Below are 24,123 nucleotides of genomic sequence, written 5' to 3' on the forward strand. Positions count from 1 at the left end.
ACTTCCCCGTCCAGCGTCAAGTGGATGTTCGGGTGGATGTTCGGTAGTGGGCTGAATGCTCCTGGCACGCAACAGAAGATTAAAGTGCATGCTCAGGTGTTGTTTAAATCTAGCCTGTCTTTCTGTCTGCACGGTCCCTTTAAGAATATTCTCATTTCTTTCCAGATGCGATCAGTAGGCTGTTCCTGGAGGACAATTCTGTAATTCCGTACGCCGCCAGTCCTTACCCTCTCAGATGGCTTATACCGTCCCTACCATCCCAGCATGCCGAAAGAACCGTCCACGATATGACTGGGGACTTAAGACACTTTGCTTGGAGCGAATACCTGTACCTAGCTCTTTATATCCTCTGATCACCTCCTGGAACCACCTAGGTCAAGTTGATTTGGAAAACGCAGCTATCTTCTGCCAATACATGAGCCCTGCTTCAGAGGGTAATTAATATCAGTCCTAAAACTGTGACCGGCGGGTCGCCGTTGCGATGTGTCTTTGATTCAAATTTGAGAACTAGCAACATGGGCAGGCGAGCACAGGAGCCAGCTGAGTTTGAATAAGGGGCTGTCCCGGAAGCAGTCAGAGGTCTATCCGGCTTTAAGGGACCACAAAAATGGAAGTTACTTCGATGCTGAAGCGTCATCACCCTCGGGAAACCGAGATATAGCTGAGATCAGAGCCGAAGAAACTCAACGTACAACGTCGGCCGAGTCTAATGTCAGACACGACGATCCCGTGGTGTTGTTGTAGTATAAAGTACAGAAGTGCAAAGAATGTCAAGCACCTAGGGAACTGAGACGGTAGCTTCGGAATGTTGGAATTGCGGTTAGTATTGCCCCTGGTAAGACATACACCCCGGAGATGGTTTCCTTTCCTTGTTCGCGACGTAGGGGGAAATATTCGTGAAAACTAGAGTCAATTCAGGTAAGATTACTCCCAAATCTGCCTCCAAGTCGGACGGCATCTTTTAGACTTCATGGCCGCATGGAATTGTGGAAGCCACAGTCATATATGTGAAAACGGCGCAGCAGGCGATGGGTTTGGGAAAAGAGCGAGGATTCGGAATTCGATTGCGGTAGCGCATTTATTAAGACGAGTACCTTAAGGTACGTGAGTGGAGCGTAAATGAGTATGACTACCTTAGGTACCTTAGTTTGTTGCCCCGAGATGAAGTCCATCGGTGTACACGTAGTTCCTCTCAAGTTTGGGGTGAGGTGAGACCTGGACCGACGCTGTCCTTCATCATCTGTAGTCAGCGGGTCAACAACCGAGTAAAACACGGGTAAAAGTGGAACCATACAAGGGACCAGCCAATTAGCGACCATAGCCCTCCTTCCAATTGGGGAAAAAAAGAATCAAACAAACTGAGCGGTAACAAACGGCAGAACCCATGTCCTTCCACAAAAATCAACGAGGGGACGCTTGCAAAGACTGACTGGGAAAACCGAACTGAAAAGGGACGTTATACTGGCCAAGTTTATGTTTTTGTAGCAGCCTTCGAAAGTATGACGAGAACAGCTACCGCAAAAAGAAAGCGTGCCGAGAGGGAAGCCCTCAAAGCCGAACGCGCCAACAAGAAACCGAAGACGGACGACATCACCAAGCACGCCGAGAAGAAGCTCTTCGTGGAGAAGTCGACCGGCCCCGATCGCATCCGCGAGGCCAAACTGTACGAGCTCCTGGGGAGCGAAGACTTCGAAACCCGCGTCCTCGCCGCCGAAGCCGTCATCTCGAGCCTCTTCGACGGCGACGGCGTGCCCGAGCCCGTCCTCGAGAGACACCTCGACTGGCGCCTGTTCCGCGGCCTCGCCAGCGGGCGCGCCGCCTCCCGTCTGGGCTACAGCCTCGTCATCGCCGAGGTGCTGCGCCAGCTCTTCGGGGACAATGCCCTGAGCCGGTCGAAATACCCCGGCCTGACGCTGGACAAGGTCCTCGAGATCCTCCAGCAGCGGACCCGGCCGACGGGCAACATGACGGGCCAGGAAGAGAGGGATTTCTACTTTGGTCAGCTCTTCGGGCTCGAGTGCTTTGCCCGCGCTGGCATCCTCCGGGGGAACGAGGCCATGTGGCGGACCATACTGTCCCTCTTGTTCAAGCTCGCCGACAAGAAGGTCTGGCTTCGGCCTCAGTGCGGCTGGGTCGTCACGGAAGCCCTTCCCGAGCTGGGGCTCGACCTTACGCTTACCACCCTGGATATCGTCAGAGCCGAAAAGTGGACAAAGTCGCCCGAAGGTGTGGCCATTTCTCTGGCTGCCCTCAACGCCTACCCGGAAGGCCGTAAAACCATCGGCAACCCCTTGGACGCCAGGGTGCTTCCGAGCCTCCCCGTCATTCTCAAGGAGAGCACGGATCCGGATGCCTCTGGCGAAGAGGAGACCTCTACGAAGGGAAAGAATAATAAGAAGAAGAAGAAGCAACCGAATTGGTCGCATCAGCTACATTTTGTGTGGGATATTCTCCTGAAGCATATTCTGAGCAAGGGAGAGGCTTCCTTGGAAGAGTTTACCGTTTTTTGGAGGCGATGCGTGGATGGTACGGAAATTCAGTCCAGTCTCTGGACCCTACAATCTTCTACCTCTTGATTTTTGTGCACATGGCTAACTGGTTCGGTTGAATACAGACAACCTGTTCACGAAGACGGCCACTGATGGCCAGAAGCTGCGTGGGTTCCTCGTCTTCCAGAAAACGCTAACAGAGCTGGTCGGGCAAGCATCTGACCAGTGCCCCCTGGAATCCTTTCTACCGGTCATTTTCAGCAAGAATCTCATGGCTTGCCTCATGAACCAGGCTGCGCATGAAGACCGCTACCTACATCGCGCTGCTCGGAAAACCTTGTCCCATGTGGAACAGGCCGCCCTGATCGACCAGGATGTGGCGACTCCCATACTAGAGAATCTGATCACGGGTAATGGCGTTTTCAGCTTTGACGTGAGGACCGGGACGAAGACTGTCGAGAACATCGTGCAGCGCGTGAAGCCGGAGGCTGGTGAAGACACGGTTGGTGTGCTGAGTGCGCCTGCCATGAAGACTTGCACAACTGGGTGAGAATTCTCCCTGCTACGTGCCGAGAGACTCTCGTGCGGTCTCTTTCTTTCTTTCTTCTTCTTTCTGACATGGTCTCTAGGAAGGACCTCGATAAAGTGAAGCTCGACCTCCGGGTCTATGTCGAGTACCTCTTCAAGCTGGCCAATGCGGCGCCCGAGGCCGCTTTGAAGGAGCTAACCGCTCTTGCCTACGCGCCGCCCGTCTGGGTGCCGTCGAACGCCGCTGATTTCGTCAAGGAGCTCAGCCGCAACCGTCTTCAATCTACCTTTGCGAACTTTTCTCGGAAGAACGAGGATTCGACACACCTATGCACAGCCATCGAGAACATCAGTCCGGAGTACATCCCAATGGACGCAAAACTCAAGAAGGCGGTGGGCGATGCGCGAAGGAAGTTGAAGTCTCTGATGCACGAGGCATCGCAAGAACCTAACGAAGCTGGCTCGGGGGAGGGCAACACTGCCCGTGGGTTGTCTCTCCTCTACACCATGGCCATTTTCCAAATCTACAATGCGGAACCCGACGCGTTCCAGTTGCTGGGCGATCTGGAAGAGTGCCACTCCAGGTTAAGGAAAGACCAGGAAGGTGCTGCCGAGTTCCTCGTGGAGATTCTTCTCTCCATGGTGTCCCAGGATTCCATCCTCCTTCGGCAGATTTCGCAGCAAGTATTCGGGTCTTTCGCCGGACGCATTTCGGCGGCGGCGCTCGAGCTTCTCCTGGACGTCCTCTCGGCCGATGAGAACTCCAAAGGTCGACAGGCTCTATTCAACATCGAATCCGACGACGTAGACCCGGAGGATATCGAGGAGGACAGCGACGAAGACGACGACGACGACGTCGAGGAGGTCCAACTCGATTCCGACGTGGAAATTGATTCGGACGTGGAGTTTGTCACGCTGAACGGTGCGGAAGCGGCCGACCCAGACAGCGGCGACGCCAGTCCCGATTCCGAGTCCGAACCGGATGAAGAAGGGGAAGACGCAGACGAAGACGAAGACGAAGAAGAAGGCGAAAAAGAGAGCTCCGAGGAAGCCAAGAACCTCGAGGCCATCGACGACGCGCTGGGCAAGATCCTCGGGAGCCACCGGCTCGACAAGGACAAGGACGCCGCGTCCTCCGACTCGGACGCCGACATGACGGATTCCGAGATGCTCGCACTGGACGACAAGCTCGCGGCCGTCTTCCAGCAGCGGATCAAGCACAGCCCGAGCAAGAAGAAGGAGCGCAAGGCGGCCAAGGAGTCGGTGGTCAACTTCAAGCGCCGCGTCCTGGCCCTGCTGGAGACGTACATCCGCGCCGAGGCCGGGAACCCCGCCGCGCTCGCCGTGCTGCTGCCGCTCCTGCGGCTGATGCGGACCACCACGGTCAAGTCCCTGGCGGACCGCGCGTTCGAGGTGGTCAAGGAGTACCAGAAGCGGCTGCGCAAGGCGAGGCAGGAGGCGAACAAGGAAAAGGGGGGCGGCTTGCTGAGACCCGCGGGCGTCGGCGTCGGCGTCGTCGTCGTCGACCCGGAGAAGACGCTGCGGCTGCTGAGGGACGTGCATGCCGAGGCGGAGGCTGGCGAGATGGTCGACCATGCCAAGGCGGCGGCGGCGGCGAGCTTGATTGTGGCGTCGACGCTGTATCTGTATGTTGCTGATGGGCCGAGCCGGGCGGCTGTCGAGGCGGAGTTTGTGAAGCTGGAGCGGAAGCCTGAGGACGGGGCGAAGAAGAAGAAGAAGGGCAAGAAGGCGAAGAAGAGGAAGAATCAGGGGGATGAAGTGGATATGTACATGGACTGGAAGCAGTGGCGGGATAACTACGAGTCGACACGGGAGGGTAAAGGCTCGTGAGCGTAGCGTCTCAGATGGGGGGTTTACTTTTCGGATGCTAGAATTACAAGAGTCAATGCCAAACTGGGGGAAGATGGGCGTCTCACGTCCATGTACATCAGCTGTTCTTCATTTGTGTCAGGGCAAGCTGGGGAAAAGTACGGGACATGGCCCTATACTGCTTCATTATCTGCTCTGGCATGTCAGTTAGCATGGTGTTTGGGGCTTAGACCGTCGATTCTCGGAGATGAAATGGTGTATTCAATGGCCCGTTCACTGCCTTCCTTGCAACTTGGTATCTACCCGTTCAAGTCCAGTGCTTCAAGGACGCCTATCCCCTTTTCTAACGTCCCTAATTCCACATTCGAACGCCCAATAATGAATGTTGTAAACAAATGAAAAGGTATGGGAGTCTAAGCCCGTGTGTCGATATGTTGTCCAACTCGTCCCCTTGCGGGATCTTCTGGCTTGCCATGATAGCCAGGCCACTGTGTCGTCCGTTTTCCTCTCTTCTTTGGCGCTGCTTCTCTTTCTTAGCTACCGATGATGATATCGTACTTCCTGGGTAAATAGGCCCTTACCTTTTGCAACGGCGCTTCGTGTGGGCCTCACTTCTTCTTGCCAAGCTTCTTGGTGCCAGGCTTCTTGGTGCCGCGCTTCTCGCTCTCGTGGATCTGCACACGGTAACGGGTGCGGCGGCGGCGGTTCATACGACGAATGTCGGGGTTCCAGCGCGGCTGACGGCGACGGCGCTGGATGAACTGCACGGCTGCTTCTTGCATTGTCGTGGGAGGCATATTGGTTGAGGGAGGAAGTGCCGTAAAAGTATATATATGACGCTTGTGATGATTGCTGGTGTGGAATTGCTGTGTGATGCACCTCCCATCCAGAAGACGGCTGTCCATGAGGTTTTATATTCATCACGGCCCTTCGGTTCTGTTGCTCCATCTATCTGAACAATGCGGTTGTTTTTGGCGATGGCTTCCTCGAAGTTCGACGTCGGATTAGGTTGCGACGATGAGATGTGACCTGTCGACAACTAGGGGTATAACGCGGGGGGGGGCCAAGATCGATGACGATAAAGGGAAAAAGATGACACAGGAAGAGATCATGAGATTTATTTTAAGAACAGATCGTCTAGTTCATGGCCTGGAACTGGACTTGGAAATGGGCATCAGCTGGTCAAGAACGAATTCAGGGGTCAGGGGCTGATCGGTCGGATGGTTGGTTTCGTGGCAGTCGTCCGTCAACATCAGAAGGACTTGGAAGAAGCTGGAAATAGGCGTGTTCAATCTGTCAGGAGTATGTACAGAAACCCGACATTAATGCAATGCAGTTGAATGGGAAGGGCAGATCTGAACTGTCGTAAATGTTGGCCTCTTCTTTTTGGTTCAGGGGTAAGATCGAGGTCTGAATGAGCTTGCTTTCACCATGTCGAAGGGGATGTATATCTGTGTAGATCCTATCTATCTACAGAGTATCCTCCGACGTCAAGAACCCCAGCCGGGCTTTCACAGGCTTTCACACAGCTTTATTGTATTGTATACGACAGGAATTGGGTGCCCCTTAATAAATGGTGTGATGGACGTCGTCTGGTGATGTTGATGCCAGTCAGGACTTGGAGACGTACACGTGTAGAAGCGACGATTACATAAGCCCTGGAGGTGACTCCACTCGGATATTTTCTGATTAGTAACATTCGGATTAGGCAGCTTGAATGGTGGGAAGTACCTTTGTACCAAAGACATGGGAATTAGGGACAAGGTGGCCAACAAGCAGCATAAGGTATCTTGGGTAGCGTCGCATCCAAAAGAAGGGTTTAAAAAAAATAAAAAAAAAGAGAGAGATGTTACCCTTCCCCATCTTACCATCTTCACTTCTCTCTGTTACCCTATTAACGTGAGAAAGAGAGCCGAGATACCACCTGGCGTGTTCGGCCTAGCTCACTTTCCGCCGTGCAGGAGACGCACGCACGCCTTCAAGTCCGATTCTTAAAGGGCAGGCGGAAAACCCTTGATCTTCCGGTATGATCCTCCTTGAAGCCACGGATAATGCGACAATGAATTGCTAATTCCCGCATGCGCTCTGCGCTCTTCGCTCTTCGTCTCTCTAGTCAAATCTTTCTTTCCGTTCGAAATCTTCTCTTCTTCGAGTGCTCGGCCTCTCGTCCTTTTCGCAGCAGACATATCCCTAGACGTGCCATGCAAACATGAAGGCCCATCAACTGATTATTGGCCTCCTTGGCCTGCTCACGGCCTTTGCGGCCGCTTGGAGCAAGGAAGGTATGATAACTCCCCTGGAATAGCATCAAGCTCTTGCCATGTTTCCCCCATCTTCTCTCTCACCAAACAGGAAACGCTGACAAGTTGCTTCCCCCTCCCCAGACCGCGAGATCTTCCGCATTCGAGCCGAAATCCAGGCCCACGAGGCCAACCCGGAGACCACCTTCTACGAACTCCTCGGCGTCAAGCCCGGCGCCTCCATCGACGAAATCACAAAGGCCTACCGCAAGATCACCCGCGCCCTGCACCCCGACAAGGTCGCGCAGCTCCTCAAGGCCGAGCGCGCCCAGGCCCGGAAGGACGGCAAGCAGATGGCATCGGGCGTCAACGTCGACAAGCCGCCCACCCAGCGCGAGATCAACGCCGCCATCAAGGTCGCCTCGGAGCGCCAGGCCCGCCTCGGCCTCGTGCGCAACATCCTCAGCGGGCCCGAGCGCGACCGCTACGACCACTTCCTCAAGAACGGCTTCCCCACCTGGAAGGGCACCAACTACTACTACCAGCGCTACCGCCCCGGCCTCGGCACCGTCCTCGCCGGCCTCTTCCTCACCGCCGGCGGCGCCATGCACTGGATCGCCCTCTGGCTCGGCCACCGCCGCCAGCGCGACTTTGTCGAGCGCTACATCAAGTTCGCCCGCGCCTCCGCCTGGGGCGACAACCTCAGCATCCCCGGCATCGACTACGCCCAGCCTCCCGCCCCTGCCGCCGCCCCTGCCGCCGCGCCCTCGCCGTCGCAAGAGGAGGATGCCGCGCCCCCCGCGCAGGCTGTCAACCGCCGCCAACGCCGCTTCGAGGAACGCGCCGCCCGTAAGGAGAAGAGCAAGCCCAAGGGGAAGAGCGCCAGCGGTGGTGGTGGTGGCGGTGGTGGCGGCAGCGCTTCTGCTAGCGGCACCGCTACCCCCCGCGACGTTCCCCAGGGTGCCCCGACAGGTGCTCGCAAGCGTGTCATTGCCGAGAACGGAAAGGTCCTGATTGTCGACTCGCTCGGGGAGGTTTACCTTGAAGAGGAAGACGAAGATGGCAATCTGCAGCAGTTCCTCCTGGATGTAAGTTGATCAAGCGGGGTCGTGAAAAGAAAGAAAGAAAAAGGAAAAAAAGACCCCCAAAAAGAAGAAGACAAAGGGAAAAAGAAAGAAACTAACCATCTCATAACCAGCCCTCCGAGCTCAAACCCCCCACCTTCAGCGACACCGCCGTCGTCCGCCTCCCCCTCTGGCTCATGCGCTCCACCATCGGCCGCTTCCTCGGCACCAACAACCCCACCGGAGAGGACCACGACCAGGACCAGGACCAGGACCAGGACGACACCGCCGAAGTCGACTCGGACAACGACCAAGTCCAGCACACCCCCTCCGGAAGCACCGGCTCGACGAGCGACGACTTTGAGGTGCTGGACAAGTCGACCGACTCGCTCCGCAAGGCCAAGACGTCGGGTGCCCAGACCGGCGGCAGGGCCAACAAGCGCAAGGGCAACAAGAAGCGGTGAAACGGTGGAGGATGGGTTCGGTGATCGTCACGGATGTTGCTTCGTTTGGTTTCTTGGTTTGTTCTTTTTTTTCCTTCCTTTTTTTCTTTCTTTTTTTTCCCTTCCTCCCTTTCCTTCTCTTGGTGCGTCTCTCCGTATACGCTCTTGGGCCGGCTTGACCTGTCGCTTCTGGTCATGTTCTTGGCATATGTTGGAAAGTTGGCAATAAACGGGATAAAGAAATGGAATGAAACGAAGCGAAGCGAAACGAACTAGACAACCGCGGACGAACTACCGAAGGCACTGGTGGTGGCCAAAGGAGAGGAGAGAACAGTAGAGAAAAGTACATAAAAGAATCATATTTAGAGATGCTACCAGATTTGCTCGTTTTCCCCTCGGCTCACCGGCGGCGTAGATATGATGTGAGACTACTTTGAGATTACTTCGTGAGTGTACAACGAGAGCACATGAGCACTATGCGAGAATGCTTGGGGGGGGCGATAGGAAGAGCTTGATCGGTGGTATCAAGAGACGGATGAGTACCGCCATCTGTGGAACGATGCTTCTGCGCTCGCCCTGAACCCCTGAACCCCCCCCATCACTGTCACAGCGTAGCGCCGGGGTTTCGGGGTTTGATAAGTATACCACTCTGCTCCTTTTCCCCTTCTGCAGCTTTGCCCGTGTGTCAATTGCCATTGCGTTTCATGCCTCCACTCCAGGTAAAAGTGAAGAAATGAAAGGAGGCAGCCAGCTTGCCAGCTACAGATGTCCGTCCGTACCGGGTGGAGGTGCTGTTCATCCCTGCAAATTCCCCTCGGACCCGTCTCTCCTACATGATTTCCATGGCTTCCATGTTGCCAGCGGGCCCCCCAAACTGCTGCTGCTGGAACACGTCGTACTGACCGTACGGATGATCTGTGTACATCTGCATCTGCATCTGCTGCTGCATCTGCTGCTGCTGCTGCTGCTGCTGTACGGGCCAGTCGCCGGCAGAGCCCCTGTAGACGGGATCGGTGGCGCGGGAATAGGCTTGACTGTTGTTACTGCCGACGGCGGTACCAAAGTGGGAGTAGACGTTCTTCGGGCTACGACCCTCGGCCTGTTGGCGTTGCCGGCGTTGCTCGCGCTCCTGTTCGCGGCGCATCAGCTCCTCGTAGCCCGACATCATGTAGGGCTCGACGTTGTTCGAGGAGGCTAGCCAGCGGCCGTCTTCGATTTGTACGGGAGTGCCGTCGAGGCTCATGGCGAAGTTGCCATTCTGCCTCGCTCTCTCTGCCTCGAGGGAACGGTCATAGCGGAGCTTCGCCCAGCGCTCCTCTTGCTCGTAGGTGGTGGTAGTCCAGGCCAAGGAGGGGTTATCTTGGGAGCTAGTGGGTGGTGCTACGCGCCACAGCTCGACGAGCCGAGCCTGTTGATCGGGATCAGATATGCGGAAGAGCTGGTGCTGGGAGCGGGACAGGACGGTGGGATCGACGCCGTTCTGGGAGAGGACGAATTCGGCGGTAAGCTGCTCGGTCTGGGGCGGCTCGGACGAACGCCGTTGTTGCTGGTGGACGTCCTGAGTCGCAGCCGACTGCTCTTCCTGTCGAACCTGGGATACTGCCGGCCGATGGAGGTGGGCGGAATGCGTGTAGTGTTGGGAAATGGAGTAGGTGATGGGCTTGGGTTCCGGGTTCGAGTTGGGGAGTGTGGAGGTGGCCTGCGTAGGGGATTCCCTGAGACTGTCTATCATCGGATTCTCCTCAACGGCAGTGCTGGGTTGTTCTGGTGCCTGTACCTGTGTTCCTACCAGGGCCTGGCTCTGAAGCTCAGGACGGAAGGTCAGGTTACGGGAGAAGAGAGCAGCGAGATCGTCGTGGACCTGCATATTAGGCCGACAAGTAACCATTTTCTGCCCATATATTGTGTTAGCAGGAGATGATACCCCGCCTGGTTGGAGATGCGAAGACGCCTGTTACCTCGTTCGTGATGGGAGGTGCTAGTCGAGCGATGCGGACAAGACGAGAAAATAGTAAGACTTTCGCTTCTTCTCGACGGAGAGCGAACAGTGCCGACAGAACTTTGTAAAGCGTACTCAAAGTATGATATATACACCCAAAACCAAGTCTGAGCCGATGTCGTGGTCTTTGGCGGGGAGGACGAAGTGCCGAAACAGCAAGGCAAAGGGAGAGATCTGGTATTCGTTCGAGGCGAGAAGCGATGGTCAGAAGACAGCACGGTACAGCAATTCGAGTTATATTGGGTATGCTATGTACTTTTGCGTCGTTGCAGTTAAGAAGACTTGAGAGCTTCGGTCGAGTCGCGATGGGTAGAGACAAGAATATGGGACAAGACTGAGGGGCCAAAGAACTCGCGGGACGGCAGAGTACGGCTGCAAAGCAGGGAAGTAAGAGCGAAGCAAAGTCGGATCACGATAAGCCACAGAAATATTCGAGGTGAAAGAACAATTCCAGAGACGACGAGGGAGAATGTCCGTGGGAAAGGAGAAGTGGGGGGAGGATAAGGGTGATCCTGATGGATGCCCGTTGCAGGATGCGGTGTACTTGTGTGTTCTTGTGTATTCCGCAAAGCAAATGGAGCAAAGTCGTTGCGATTGTGTTTATCGTGATGTTGTCGTCATGGGCAGACGAGGGAAAAAGGGGAGGGGGGGAACTGGACAAAATATACAAAGTAAGAATGACGATGGAGGGGCACGAGGTTTGGAGAAGGTAGATGCCTAGTGCCTACCTAGATAGGTAGTCCAGGGGCGACATGAACGCTCATGCATGCCTGCCCAGGCTGCTACCACCCTAGACCTTGGGCAGTACTTCCCTACCTTAGTCTAGTTCCCCTCCCCTTCCTGAACTGTCGGGACACGAAGCAATCAAGTTCTTTACGTTGTAGTACCTGGGAGGTCACGGTGACGAGGCACAAAGAGCAGTGAGGGACGGAAGGTAGCGATGGTAGGTACCGTATTTTGAGACGTATGAAGTATTATATGAGTATTAGTATTAGTATTATTTATTAATATCAGGACCATCATGCCACAAATTCTTGTTCGTTCCTACGAATACCTATCGATCGAATACAGTCATTAGCAAGTTCACAAAAACGAATGTCAGGTAGGCCCAGCTATGGCCCAATAGACCCATGACACGACGATCACGAGCCGCCCATGTGGGTGGGATGCGACGGGCCCCGATGAAGGTTTCTATGGTCTTGGTCATGGTCATGGCGGGGGAGGAGGAGGGGCAGAACAAAAAGGGGCGTTCTAAATGTGACTGGCGGCGGGTTTGCGTTGTTTGTCTCCCAAGGCTCATTACTACACGTGGAATATGGCGATCAACCAGTTTCTTTTAATCCTCTGTCGAACCGTTAACACACACGATACCTGTTCGTATTAGCGTGTGACTTGATCCCCTCCCTGCTTTGCGGAAGTTGTTTCAAACGTTCAGGCCCGTTTCTTCATTCCTCACCTTCACGTCTCACCGCTCCTTTCCACCTCTGTCACTTTCCCCCTCCTCGCGGCTACGAAGTGGGTACGCAGACGGACGCATGAGCTGCGAACAGCGGATTCGGAAATTTATTAATTATTCCTAAAAATATATGATTACGTGAACTTGTGAGCATGAAGGGGAAGAGTCTTGACTCTTCAAAGTCCCGGGAATTATTAGTTATGCATGCATCGCCCTGCTGATTGACCACTTGCTGCCTTTTGACCCCTCCATGAGTGGACAGTACCTTCTTAAACTGTAATATTTTCTTGTGACGACCAGAGAAGTGAGTGACTATTAAACTCGGACAAATAGTAGTAAGCAGTCTTGGGCATCATGTTATGCGCCCGTAGTCCAACCTAGATTAAACTTGTATGCCTTGGGATGAGATTGTAGAAGACTGGAGGACTGGAGGACATATATCACTGGCACAAAGAGACGGGGGAAGCTTGTCAAGCCACATCACATGCTCCCTCCCCCAGACGTCCAGCGTCCAGCACTGTTTCCAGACCTCTTGTTGTGGTTAGTGGTCCGTAATCAAAGTGACGCCTGGAATCCAAGGCACCAATGTGAATTCATCCTGGCAATTCCTTGCCCCATATTCACCATGATATTAGCTGTATTCGGATAAATAGCCGATTATCCGAGTGACTTTCGGCGCTGTCCATCCTTCCCTATACGGCTAGAAATACGAAAGTACATAGCAGGGCGTCGCCCGACATTGGTGCCCGCCAAGGTCCAGCCTCGCCAGAAGTGGACCTGCAGCTCCCATCCATCCAGCAACACGCAGCTGTCGGGATGCCTAGTGAAGCTCCCGCATGCCATACGACAACCGGAAAGCAACCTCACAACCTCGTCACCAGCTTCACCTCTCCCCACCACTATTGACAACACAAAATAACTGAGACGCCTAGCACTTTAAAGTCGTCTACCCTAATCTGACCCCGGCTCACCACCACCACCCGACATCCTCCCCCCGTTCAGGCCCCGGCGTCTGCCGTCGTCAAAATGGTAACCAAGCTAGCTCCCCCTCTCCACGACCTTCACTTCCCCGTTTCCCAACTCCCCGGGGCCCAGAGCGGCGTGCCTAGGTATGCAATTTACTGACATGGTTCCTCACCTGTCATGACAGACTTCGATAGGAACAGGCTACGACCTGTCCAACTCCATCTTTTCCCCGGACGGCCGCAACTTCCAAGTCGAATATGCCGTCAAGGCAGTGGAGAACGGCGGCACGTCCATAGGAATCCGCTGCAAGGACGGCGTCGTTCTTGCCGTCGAGAAAGTCATCGCCTCCAAGCTCTGGAGGCCCGGTGCAAACAAGCGTATCGCCACCATTGACCGTCACCTCGGTGCTGTACGTCGTCATCCACCTTCATTCATACCCATCCCATCCTATCCCCACCCCCCGTCCCCCGTCCCCCGTCCCACCTGCGCCTTCTTCATCTCGTTTGCATTTTATATTTTCCGTCAAACTAACACAGGGCAAAACCATCAACGTAGGTCTACTCCGGCATGATCCCCGACGGAAGACACTTCGTCGACCGCGCCCGCGACGAGGCCCGCGCCTGGCGCGACACCTGGAAGAGCCCCATCCCCACCGCCGACCTCGCCTCCCGCATGGGCGGCTACCTGCAAGCCTACACCCTCTACTCCTCCGTGCGCCCCTTCGGCATCACCGCCATCGTCGCCGGCTTCGACCCCTCCCAACCCTCCCCCGTCGACGGCGAGGTCGGCCGCGGCCCCTCCGTCGGCCCCGGCGGCGTCAAGGAGGGCCTCACCCACGGCGGGCCCGGCCTCTACATGATCGAACCGTCCGGCCTCTACTGGGGCTACTACGGCGCCGCCACCGGCAAGGGCCGCCAGGCCGCCAAGGCCGAGCTCGAGAAGCTCGACCTCGCCGGCGAGGGCATCTCCCTCGAGCAGGGCGTCAAGGAGGCCGCGCGCATCATCTACGTCGCCCACGACGACAACAAGGACAAGGAGTTTGAGCTCGAGATGAGCTGGATCAGCGATGTCGATGGTCCTACCAAGGGCCGCCATGAGGAGGTCCCTAGGGCCGTCCGGGAGGAGGCGGAGCGGTTAGCCAAGAAGGCCCTGGATGACGATGACGAAGAGGAGGGGAAGAAGGATGATGAGAAGATGGAGGAGTAGTGGCTTCCCTAGCGAATGTTCCCATTCAGGAGACAAATCCACCAGGCCAGAGTCGTTTCGTTACCGTCGTGACCTTAAAACTCGCATCACATTGGCAATCATATGCAGGAACTGTAAGCTCATTTATTGAACAACTAGAAGCAGGCAATGACTCTTTCAACTGTATCCAACCAAGCCAATTCAATCCGATACTGCACGCCCAACATGTTATATACCGCCGCGCCACTTGTTCTGTTTCCGTCAAACTGCCCCAACATCCATCCACATCTGCCGCTAAATGTATGCAAACACAAGTCTATCGCGGTGCTCCACAGCTCTACGCCTTGACAATCCTGCACACAAGGTCGGAGCCATCCACCGAGTCGCCCTCCTTGACTTGCATGTCGGACACCTTGCCGTTGTGCGGCGCTGAGATGACCATTTCCTAGAGAAGAAAAGCCCAAGTTAGAACCGGATTTACCACTCGTAAAGGGGTCAGGGGAGAACAAACCATCTTCATAGCGCTGAGAACGGCGAGCGGGTCGCCCTTCTTCACATCTGCACCCTCCTTGACGCGAAGCTCAACCAACACACCGGCCATCGGCGCGCCGACCTGGCTGGAGTCAAGAGGGTCGGCCTTGGGCCGCGTCAGGTTGGACACCGACGCCTTGCGGTCATCCACCGTCACCTGGCGGACCTCGCCGTTCATCTCGTAGAACACCTCCCTCTGGCCCGTGTTCTCGCTGAGCGGGCCCACCGCCAGGAGCTTGAGGATGAGGACCTTGCCCTTCTCCAGCTCGACGTGGAACTCCTCGCCAATCTCCGACCTGGACAGGAAGTACTTGGTCGGGAGGACCGACAGGTCGCCGTACTTCTGCACGAACTTCTTGTACTCCTCGAACACCTTGGGGTACATGACGTACGAGGCGACGTCCGTCTCCGAGACGGGGCCGCCGAACTTCTTGGCCAGCTCGCGCTTGACCTTGGCAAAGTCGACGGGCTCGAGGAACAGACCCGGCCGCGCGTCGAGCTTGCGGCGTCCGCGGAGAGCGTTCGTCCGGAGCGGCTCGGGGAAGCCGCCGTACGGCTGGCCCATCATGCCCTCCAGGAACTCGAGCACCGATCCGGGGAAGTCGAGTTCGCCCGCTCGCTTCTGCACATCCTCGGGGGTGAGCTTGTTCGAGACCATGAACTGAGCAAGATCTCCGACGACCTTGGAAGTAGGAGTGACCTTGACGATATCGCCCAGGAGCTCGTTGGCTTGCTCGTAGGCCTTCTTGGTCTCGGTCCATTGGGTTCCGAGGCCGAGCTGCGCGGCCTGGAACATCATGTTGGTGAGCTGACCACCGGGGATTTCGTGCTCGTACACTTCGGGGTCGGGGCCGGCGAGGTGAGCCTCGAAGGGCGAGTACAGGAGACGCAGCTGCTGCCAGTACGTGTCGAGGGCACGAACGTGCGCGGGGTTCAGACCGGGGTCCAGATCGCTGCCCTCGAGCGAAGCCATGATGGCGTTGATGCTCGGTTGCGAAGTCATGCCCGACAAGCTGTCGGTGGCGGCGTCGACGGCGTCGGCACCGGCCTTTGCGCAGGCAACCATCGACGCGACACCGGTACCGGCCGAGTCGTGGGTGTGGACGTGGATGGGAAGGTCGGGGTACTTCTCGCGGATGGCGCCGATCAGGAGAGTGGCAGCATGAGGCTTGAGGACACCAGCCATATCCTTGATGCCGAGGACATGGATGTCGAGGGCGACAAGCTTGTCGACCAGGTCGAGATAGTACTCGAGGTTGTACTTCTTCTTGGGGTTGAGCATGTCACCGCTGTAGCAAACGGTACCCTCGACGACACCGCCGGCCTTGTGCACGGCCTTGATGCCGACCTCGAGCTGGTTGATGTCGTTCAGCGCATCGAAGATGCGGAAGATGTCGACGCCGTTCTTCTTCGCCTGGTCGACAAACTGGTCGATGGCATTGTCGGGGAGGGAAGCGTAGGCCACACCGTTGGCACCCCGGAGGAGCATCTGGAAGGGGACGTTGGGCACAAGCTTCCTCATGCGTCGCAGCCTCTCCCAGGGGTCTTCGTAGAGGAAGCGCATGGCAACGTCGAAAGTGGCGCCGCCCCAGCATTCCAAGCTGTAAAGGTTGTGGAGGGCGTGGCTGGTCTCCTTGGCGATGTTCAAGAGATCCACCGTCCGCACACGGGTGGCCAGGAGCGACTGGTGAGCATCTCGCCAGGTGGTGTCCATGAGCAAGCAGCCCTTGTATTCGCGGACTGCCTTGGCGAAAGCCTTGGGGCCTTGCTCCAGGATGATCTGCCTCCACCCGGACTGGCAGGGCTGGGAGACGTCGACCTTGCTGCCGTCGTCGTTCTTGAGCACGGGCAGGATGATATCGCCCTTGAACTTGGGCTCGCCCATCTGTCCCTTGATGCTGCTGCCGTTGACGGCCAGATCGCCGAGGTAGGCGAGCAGCTTCTGGGCACGGTTCTGGCTGCCGACCAAGTCGAACAATTGCGGGGTGTCGTCGATGAAGGTGGTCCAGCAGTTGCCGTCGATGAAGGTGGGGTGGGTGAGCAATGACGCAAGGAAAGGGATGTTGGTCTTGACACCACGGATACGGAATTCGACCAAAGCTCGCAGCATCTTCCTCCTAGCAATCTCGTAGGTGGAGCCTTGGCAAGTACATTTGACCAACATGGAGTCGTAATGGGGAGTGATGACGGCACCGGCAAAGCCGTTGCCACCATCTAGACGGACACCGTTACCGCCGGCGGAGCGATAGACCTCGATCTTGCCCGTATCAGGCTGGAAGCCCTTGGAGGGGTCTTCGGTGGTAATACGGCACTGGATGGCAAAGCCTCGGGTAGAGATGCGGTCCTGGGTGAGACCGAGCTGCTGCAGCGTGGCGCCGGCGGCAATCTGGATCTGAGCAGCCACGATGTCGATGCCTGTGATCTCCTCGGTGATGGTGTGCTCGACCTGGATGCGCGGGTTGATTTCGATGAAGTAGTAGCGGTTCTGCTGGTCGACGAGGAACTCGGCCGTACCGGCGTTGCGGTAGTTGACAGACTTGGCCAGCCTGACGGCGTCGGCAAGGATGGCATCGCGGGTCTCCTGGGGGAGGTCCTTGGCCGGGGCGACCTCGACCACCTTCTGGTGACGGCGCTGGACCGAGCAGTCACGCTCGTACAGGTGCACAATGTTGCCGTGGTTGTCACCGAGAAGCTGCACCTCGATGTGCTTGGGCTTGTCGAGGAAGCGCTCAACGAAGACGGTACCGTTGCCGAAGGCGGACTTGGCTTCGGAGGTAGCCCGCTCGAATGACTCCTTGAGGCTCTCCTGGTCGCGGACGACTCGCATACCACGACCACCACCGCCGTAGGCAGCCTTGATAATGATGGGGAAGCCATATTCGTCGGTAAAGCTCTTCACGGCCTCGAAGGTTTCGACTGCGCCTTCAGTTCCGGGAACAACAGGGACACCGGCGGCGATGGCGAGCGTTCTGGCTGAGACTTTGTCGCCAAGGGAGTCAATGACATCGGGGGAGGGGCCGACAAACTTTCGAAGGAGAGGAATGTTAGTTCCAAGACCAAGGCATTGGAGCCCTGCGAGGCGAGAGTAAGAGTATCGTGGGTATGAATACGTACGATGAGTCCGGCCTTCTCGACGTTACGAGCAAATTCGGCGTTCTCGGAGAGGAAACCGTAGCCTGGATTATGTGGTCAGCCCATCCCGAGACCCTTTATAGCTCGCAGAAAAATTGTGTAGCAAAGGCGTTGCGCACCAGGGTGGATCATCTGAGCGCCATGCTCGACGGCGATCTTGATGATCTCGTCGCCAGCGAGATAAGCTCCGACAGGGGTGTATTGGCCTCTTTTGCCGATGACGTAGGCTTCGTCGGCCTCTGCAATCGCATTGGTCAGCTGCTTGTGTATCGCATGTGGGGATGGGATGGCAGATTGAGAGCTCAGATCTTGAGCTCAGAGGGTGAGGGTGACAGAGGATGGCTTACTTTGCCTGTGCATGCTGAGACGGTCCTCATAACTGCAAAGAAGTTAGTACAAAAATGCGCCCAGATGCGCACGGAATAGGGTATCGGTTGGCGTCACCTGAAAACGGCAATGGTTTGTAGAGAAAGCTCGTGAGCCTAGAGTGAAATGAGTCAGCAACGGGGCCGCCAGGGGGGAGGGTGCGCAATCCGAGGCTTGCCGGGAAAGTTGCTTACCGTCCTGAAGATCTGTTAAAAAAAACAAATGTGAGTATCTTTAGCCAGCACTAAGAAAACAGCGAGGAAGCACAAAGCGCAAGATCGAGACATACTCGAATAGCTGGGCCATGTTATTAGCAATGCCATATGGGCCAAGGAAGAAAATATAACAGAGCATCAAGGTAGAGAGAATACTCACGGATTTCACCACGGTTGGCGACTGATTGCAAGAGGAAGACCGATGTTAGCAAGAGAACTACCAGCATGATCACCAAAGATCATGACAAAGGAAGAGAAGACAGGAGCTCTCGTGGAGAGGCGCGAGCAAGCCTGGTCAAGGGACGTGACGCACCTAGAAGCTTCTTCAATTGCATGATGCTAGAATTGGCTCGAATGTGGTGAATGCTCTGGCCCTCCTTGGGGGCATCCTCCTCCTCGAACACATCGGTGAAAGTCACCGGTGACTGGGCCATGATGGCGATCTAGGTTGAAGGAGGCAGAAGGCGGCGGAGAGCAGTACGGTCTGAGAGAGGAAGCTGGCAGGAGGGGGAAGTTCGGGAGAGGACTGTCGAGATGGTGGCCAGCGGGGGGGGGGAAGAAGAGAATTTGAAGAGCTCGTTTTTTTAGGGGGAGGGTTTTTGACTTGGGAAAAGATACCAAGAGAGACAGACGTCTTGTGTCGGCGGCGGCGTGCGGCGTGCGGTGCGCAGCTTCTTTCTGGTGGGGGCGGGGGCGTTCGCGGCTAGCCCTTGAGCAGGCTGATCAACTGTGATAGTGGGAGCAAGGGCGGGGGAAGGGGGGTCGGTGGCAGCCTGTACCGGAGGTGTGTGTCTAATATGTACCATTAGCTATGATGTTTTTGGCGGTGCGACGTACTGTAGTGGGGTTCCTCGACTCGATTTGCCGACCAAAAAAAGGGGGGAGATCTCGTGAAGAACCCAGGGCTATGTATTAGCTCGGCCCGAGCTTGGGTCATGCATTGCACTCAAAACTCCGTATGACAGACCACTTGAATGAATACTCGAGTGAGGGCGCGGTTGGGTAAGGGAAGAACAAAGCAGGACATACGAAGTATACCTAAATTTAACAAGGTAGGGTGGACGGATGCCGGTACACCTACTACCTTACCTTTACTCTGTACGTGTAATTGTGAGGTATGTCCTGCGTATGCCAAGTTGCGATGTACTCTGTCTGAGGTCGTCGTGAAAGGCCAAAGCAAAAAGGTTCACCCACGACAACGAATGTTTGATTTAAACAGCAAGGAAAATCAAAAGAACAGAAAACAAATGAGACTGCTTCGAGGCTCAGAGGACCGAGGGAGGGTTTTGTAATCTTCAATCTGCCCAAATATCTGCCCACGTTCTCTACGAAGGCTGTCGTCGGTCTAAGACCCATGGATCAGATCAAGTGGCACAACTCAACTTGGTACTACCTAAGGTAAGGTAGGTATGTATAAGGTACTTCCGGAACAGAGATCCTGGCTGGCGGACCTTAAAAGGTTCTGTATCCCTACCTGCCCGTGTGCACAGGGATAGTGGTTCACCTAGCAGCCACCCCCACCCTGCCTGTTTTAGTTTTCTAACTTCTCGTACGGAGTACATATATATTTCTGGATTCTTATCTGGGAGATCTACCAAGCCGAAGGCAGAGCCACAGTGCTTGTACCCCATCAAGGATGATCTCGATGCGACGAATCCATCTTCGAGTACCTAGTCAGTATTTTGGGGATATTTCCTGGGAGGCCGCGGCAAATATCCGCACAGCACATGTGTCCGCTGGAAGCTGGAAGATACACAGCCTGGGGCGACCACAAGATGCATGTTAGAACCACCCTATGTCTGCATGCAGCATGAGAAACAGCGTTATAGGGGAGAAGAGGTACTACGTAGTACAACTCTACTTAACATCCCCATGTTACGGCGCGGGGGCCCTTTCCCATGGTTAACCTCCATTCTGGGTTCACGCGGGTTGTTCGCCGCCTCCGTACAGAGTTACTTTCGTATAGAATCTGGGGCTTCAGAATAATGCTTCTGAGCCTCGGTGTAGGTAGATCAGATCAGTTACAACTGGCTCATGCTTAATGGCCATGCGTTTCGTTCGATTGCGCATGTTCCTTTCGATAAATTATACTTATCCTTGAAGACACCGGCGGTCGATTCATCCCGTGGATGGGAATGGGAATTCGGAAAGATGTTGGTTGAACAAGTCTTACACTTCTTCAGAGGCTACCGTCGGCACTCCGTCACAACTTTTGCGTGCCTCATGGCTATCGGGTGTCACCATTGACTAGGTAACCAAGAAGCTCTGCTAGTGTCTCGAATGCCTTCGAGCGAAGGTACAGATACCTACCCATCTATCATCGTCTTCGAATCACCAACGGCCTGTCTCATCTCAGCCCAGGGAGGGAAAGAGATGCTAGCTCAAGTCCGCCCCCTGTATCACACCCTTCGTCTGTCGGGTTGGAAACGCCTAGAGGACGGGAATAATGCCCGAGAGACCATATACTACCGAGGACAACTTCAGAATAGCCCTTTTTTAGACCCTCATCAGTCGTGTTCCGGCTGTTCCCGTATCATTCCCGTTCCATCGTGAACGTCGGTAGAACTCGCCGCGATATCAGATTCCAACGAAGGCACTAAAATGCGGGGTGCCGTGGCAGCAGCAGCTATCAGCCTCGGTCAGTTTTCCGACACGGGCATCGGTCTCCAGGTCGCCTTGAAGGCAGGTAAGGTAGACTCTCGTCTCTCCTTATCCCTTCACCGTTATGTTATCGTCAATCTGACCGAGGTATAAGTGAAAGTGTCCGCAGTACACGTATGGAGACGGTGTCTACCTACCTACCTCACTCACCTACCTTAACTTATGGAGTACCTTGGTCCAAGGCCAATTAATTTGGACCCATTCATTTCAACCATCCCACCCCTCCCAAGAATCAATGATGTCGCCTGCAGCATGCCATGGAAGTCACCGACATGCCCATGTGGACACCTGCATTTTCTCACTCTCCCCCTCCCGCGCACACTGCTTCTTCTGGGTTCGTCTTTTCCCATCAATTGAGTCACAATGGCATTTGCGCCAGCACACTGTATGTAAAAATCGCTCCGCTCTGCGCGCTTCAGTCCAGACCCCCCATGAGGTATTAATGCCCTTGCTATCCCACGCCCTCCTGGAAATGCTTTTTTTTCCAATTGGTCAGGCTAGTCTCGACGCCGCCATGTTAGTCAGGGCAAGCAGCGTGGTCGTTCGAATCTCTTACGTCGCGTAATTCCCCCAACTCCGACCTCGGCAAGGTGGACCTTGGAGTAACGTAGTCGCAAGATGGTTGGGTGACTTTTTCATGGGGTTAGTCTCTTGTGAGAAGGCCGGGGTCGGTTCAATTGACGATAGCGCAGTAGCCGGCCGCTGTGCCGCATGGCTGCAACTTGGTTTAACGGCCTGCCATTGGACAGAGACGCAATTCTGGAAGGCATCACCACCGATTCACCGTGATCTACTTCCTAATACTTGTCGTGGTGGCTCAACTTGAAATCGGTGGGCTTGTTATATATTATATATATATATATATATATATATAAGTGTTTTGCCAAGTGAGTCGTGTACGTGTAGGCCATAATACCTTATGTTAAGCTTTTCTCGACTCGCATATCACCTGTTCTTGGTTGTTAACTTTTCATCAACTTTCTTGACGTCGTGTCTTGGCCACACCCGCGTGACTGTCGTCGGTGGAGGCGGCTGGATAGGTCCCGATCTCTCTCTTCCCTCCGCTATATTTTCTTATTTTTCTTCTTTTTTGCCTTCTTTCGTCTCTATTTTATGTGTGTCTACATACTTGCAATGTGACATGTCTCATTGATCTGTAACTCCAAATGCATCATTCTACTGTCCAATCACCCAAACGAACATGGTTACTTCAGTCGCAAGCCCTCTGACGTATCCCCGCGCATCTCCCGAACCGCCGAAGCGCGGCTTCGTCCTCAAGTAACCTTCACCAACATAATTTGAGACTTAGGCTAGGTGTTTTCTCAACGTCATTGTACGGAGGACACAGGTGCAACGCCTCGTTGCTTTTGAACCCCCGATTCCGATGAGCTGAACACCTCCCAGCAGAGCGTCTTGGAGCAGGGCCAGCGAAGTGTCCTATCGGAGCTATCGCTGGATTCGAGCAGGAAGAGTTATCCATCACGGGCATCGTTTCTTGTTGACCTATATGCTATAGGTGCCCTTCTGGCGGTGACTACTTATGTTAGTCCGTGGAAGTCTGACGGCTCAACCCCCCTTTCCAAAACATAATAAAACAAAATACAATCGCCCAGCAAACATCACGATCAAATTCTAGTGCCCATGTTGCAAGAAAAAAACGTGCTTTGCTATCATTGGTGTTGTTGGCCAGTTGAGGCTACTCCTGTGCCTCTGTATATTGGTTACGACAAGAGGATAGCTCCCCGGTAAGAGACCCAAATAATAGCATGATGCTATGGACAACTTCCTCTGCCCAGAGCAGTCGTATGCACAATCTGCGGCGTCTCTGCCTGACAGAATCCTTATGCTGCTACTTGACTGCATTCCGATGAAGGCGCACAGGGATAAACCACTGCCGCAAATGTCGTCTATCGCCACCGCTTCTCCTTCCATGTCTGAGATTTTTACACCCGAACTGGCCGGACCGCTCCCTTCACCGTTCCCGGGAACACGGGACAGAGGGACACTTATTTGCTGGCCGCCTCCTTTACCGCGGCCTCAACCTTGCCCACAGCCGCGGCGGGCTGACTCGGGCTCGCAGCCTCCGCCTCCTGCTTACCACCCCAGTGGTGCCATTTCATGTAGCGATATCCCTGTGTGAGCTGCGACCCTTCGTTGACGAAGTGGCAGAGGAAAAGGAGGTAGTTCTTCGGCGTAACGGCTAGGGAGTAGCGCATGAAAGTCGCGGAGTAGATAATAAGGGCGCCCGTCATCTGACCCGAGATCCTATGTGAGGGAAGAGAAGCGCAATGGTTAACGTTTGGCTGGTTAGAGGGCAAAGGGAAGATCAGATTATCGACCCGTTTTGGGCCAGTTGGCGGTAGGTGTTTGGCATTGGAAACTTACAGGTCCGGCGACTTTTGGGTGTCCAAGACGGCTGCCACAGGAATACCAAAGTTGGAGGCAGGACCCCAGAAATCTAGCCAAGCGAACCAGGTCAGCGCATATCCCAGCAGTCGATGAAACGTAACGCGGCTCAAGCCTAGGGCCGTCCTGGAGGTTCTCTGTGGCCAAAACAACGTCGCCCCGGCAGCATTGCATCGTCAATTTTCGGTTGGGTTATTCGATGTGACAACTGCAACCCCAAGAGACGGATGCCGAATTGAATACTAGTCCCCCTCTTCTCTTCTCCAGTAAGGGCAGCCTCCCGCCAGTGCCTCCATAATTGATTGAACAGAACGTACGTGTTGAGCAGAGGTAGTCGAGCGCTGGGTTGGCTCGGATCCGAGCATTGATCGCCTTAATAAAGGCAGCCATGGCGATTGCTGATTTCGAGCGTTCAACCGGTTTACTGGTGACGTGAGTGACGGAGACGGTGAGTCCAAACCAGGTCCGACGAGGTTCGAGATAGGAACGTTGGTTACTTCTTGGAGCTCCAGATTCAGTCGGAGTTGGATCGGAACGTCCCCAATTCGTGGAGGCCAGAATTTGCGGAGACAGGGATTAGCAATCAGGGAGATAAGCCTTGATGATTGGAGG

General features: G+C 55.1%; 6 protein-coding genes across 6 annotated transcripts; 3 read left to right on the plus strand and 3 right to left on the minus strand.

The window, feature by feature from the left end:
• Positions 1-1,408: 1,408 nt before the first annotated feature.
• On the plus strand, positions 1,409-5,152 carry SODALDRAFT_313206 (hypothetical protein). The gene is made up of 3 exons (XM_028609228.1): positions 1,409-2,526; positions 2,615-3,035; positions 3,119-5,152. The coding sequence occupies exons 1-3, from the start codon at positions 1,500-1,502 to the stop codon at positions 4,866-4,868; spliced, it is 3,198 nt and encodes a 1,065-aa protein (XP_028465005.1). The 5' UTR covers positions 1,409-1,499; the 3' UTR covers positions 4,869-5,152.
• Positions 5,153-6,654: 1,502 nt separating this feature from the next.
• SODALDRAFT_334281 (hypothetical protein) lies at positions 6,655-9,057 on the plus strand. Its single transcript, XM_028612159.1, has 4 exons — positions 6,655-6,871; positions 6,961-7,129; positions 7,232-8,175; positions 8,286-9,057. The coding sequence occupies exons 2-4, from the start codon at positions 7,057-7,059 to the stop codon at positions 8,613-8,615; spliced, it is 1,347 nt and encodes a 448-aa protein (XP_028465006.1). The 5' UTR covers positions 6,655-6,871; positions 6,961-7,056; the 3' UTR covers positions 8,616-9,057.
• On the minus strand, positions 8,968-10,969 carry SODALDRAFT_334283 (hypothetical protein). The gene is made up of 2 exons (XM_028612160.1): positions 10,553-10,969; positions 8,968-10,485 (listed from the first exon to the last, which is right to left on the minus strand). Exon 2 carries the CDS (start codon positions 10,480-10,482, stop codon positions 9,424-9,426), a length of 1,059 nt encoding a protein of 352 aa, XP_028465007.1. The 5' UTR covers positions 10,483-10,485; positions 10,553-10,969; the 3' UTR covers positions 8,968-9,423.
• A 1,854-nt stretch (positions 10,970-12,823) lies between these two features.
• On the plus strand, positions 12,824-14,428 carry SODALDRAFT_334284 (N-terminal nucleophile aminohydrolase). Its single transcript, XM_028612161.1, has 3 exons — positions 12,824-13,078; positions 13,200-13,424; positions 13,571-14,428. Exons 1-3 carry the CDS (start codon positions 13,076-13,078, stop codon positions 14,219-14,221), a joined length of 879 nt encoding a protein of 292 aa, XP_028465008.1. The 5' UTR covers positions 12,824-13,075; the 3' UTR covers positions 14,222-14,428.
• Positions 14,429-14,537: 109 nt separating this feature from the next.
• SODALDRAFT_280091 (pyruvate carboxylase) lies at positions 14,538-18,878 on the minus strand (the record flags this gene model as incomplete). Its single annotated transcript, XM_028608215.1, has 9 exons — positions 14,538-14,645; positions 14,712-17,756; positions 17,846-17,907; positions 17,983-18,102; positions 18,211-18,242; positions 18,308-18,345; positions 18,484-18,526; positions 18,601-18,625; positions 18,758-18,878. The coding sequence occupies 9 exons, from the start codon at positions 18,876-18,878 to the stop codon at positions 14,538-14,540; spliced, it is 3,594 nt and encodes a 1,197-aa protein (XP_028465009.1).
• Positions 18,879-22,673: 3,795 nt separating this feature from the next.
• SODALDRAFT_351538 (UPF0041-domain-containing protein) lies at positions 22,674-24,048 on the minus strand. Its single transcript, XM_028613545.1, has 3 exons — positions 23,829-24,048; positions 23,491-23,563; positions 22,674-23,370 (listed from the first exon to the last, which is right to left on the minus strand). The coding sequence occupies exons 1-3, from the start codon at positions 23,899-23,901 to the stop codon at positions 23,112-23,114; spliced, it is 405 nt and encodes a 134-aa protein (XP_028465010.1). The 5' UTR covers positions 23,902-24,048; the 3' UTR covers positions 22,674-23,111.
• Positions 24,049-24,123: the final 75 nt, after the last annotated feature.

This window comes from Sodiomyces alkalinus (genome assembly GCF_003711515.1).
Source record: "Sodiomyces alkalinus F11 unplaced genomic scaffold SODALscaffold_7, whole genome shotgun sequence".
Taxonomy (NCBI): Eukaryota; Fungi; Ascomycota; class Sordariomycetes; order Glomerellales; family Plectosphaerellaceae; genus Sodiomyces; species Sodiomyces alkalinus.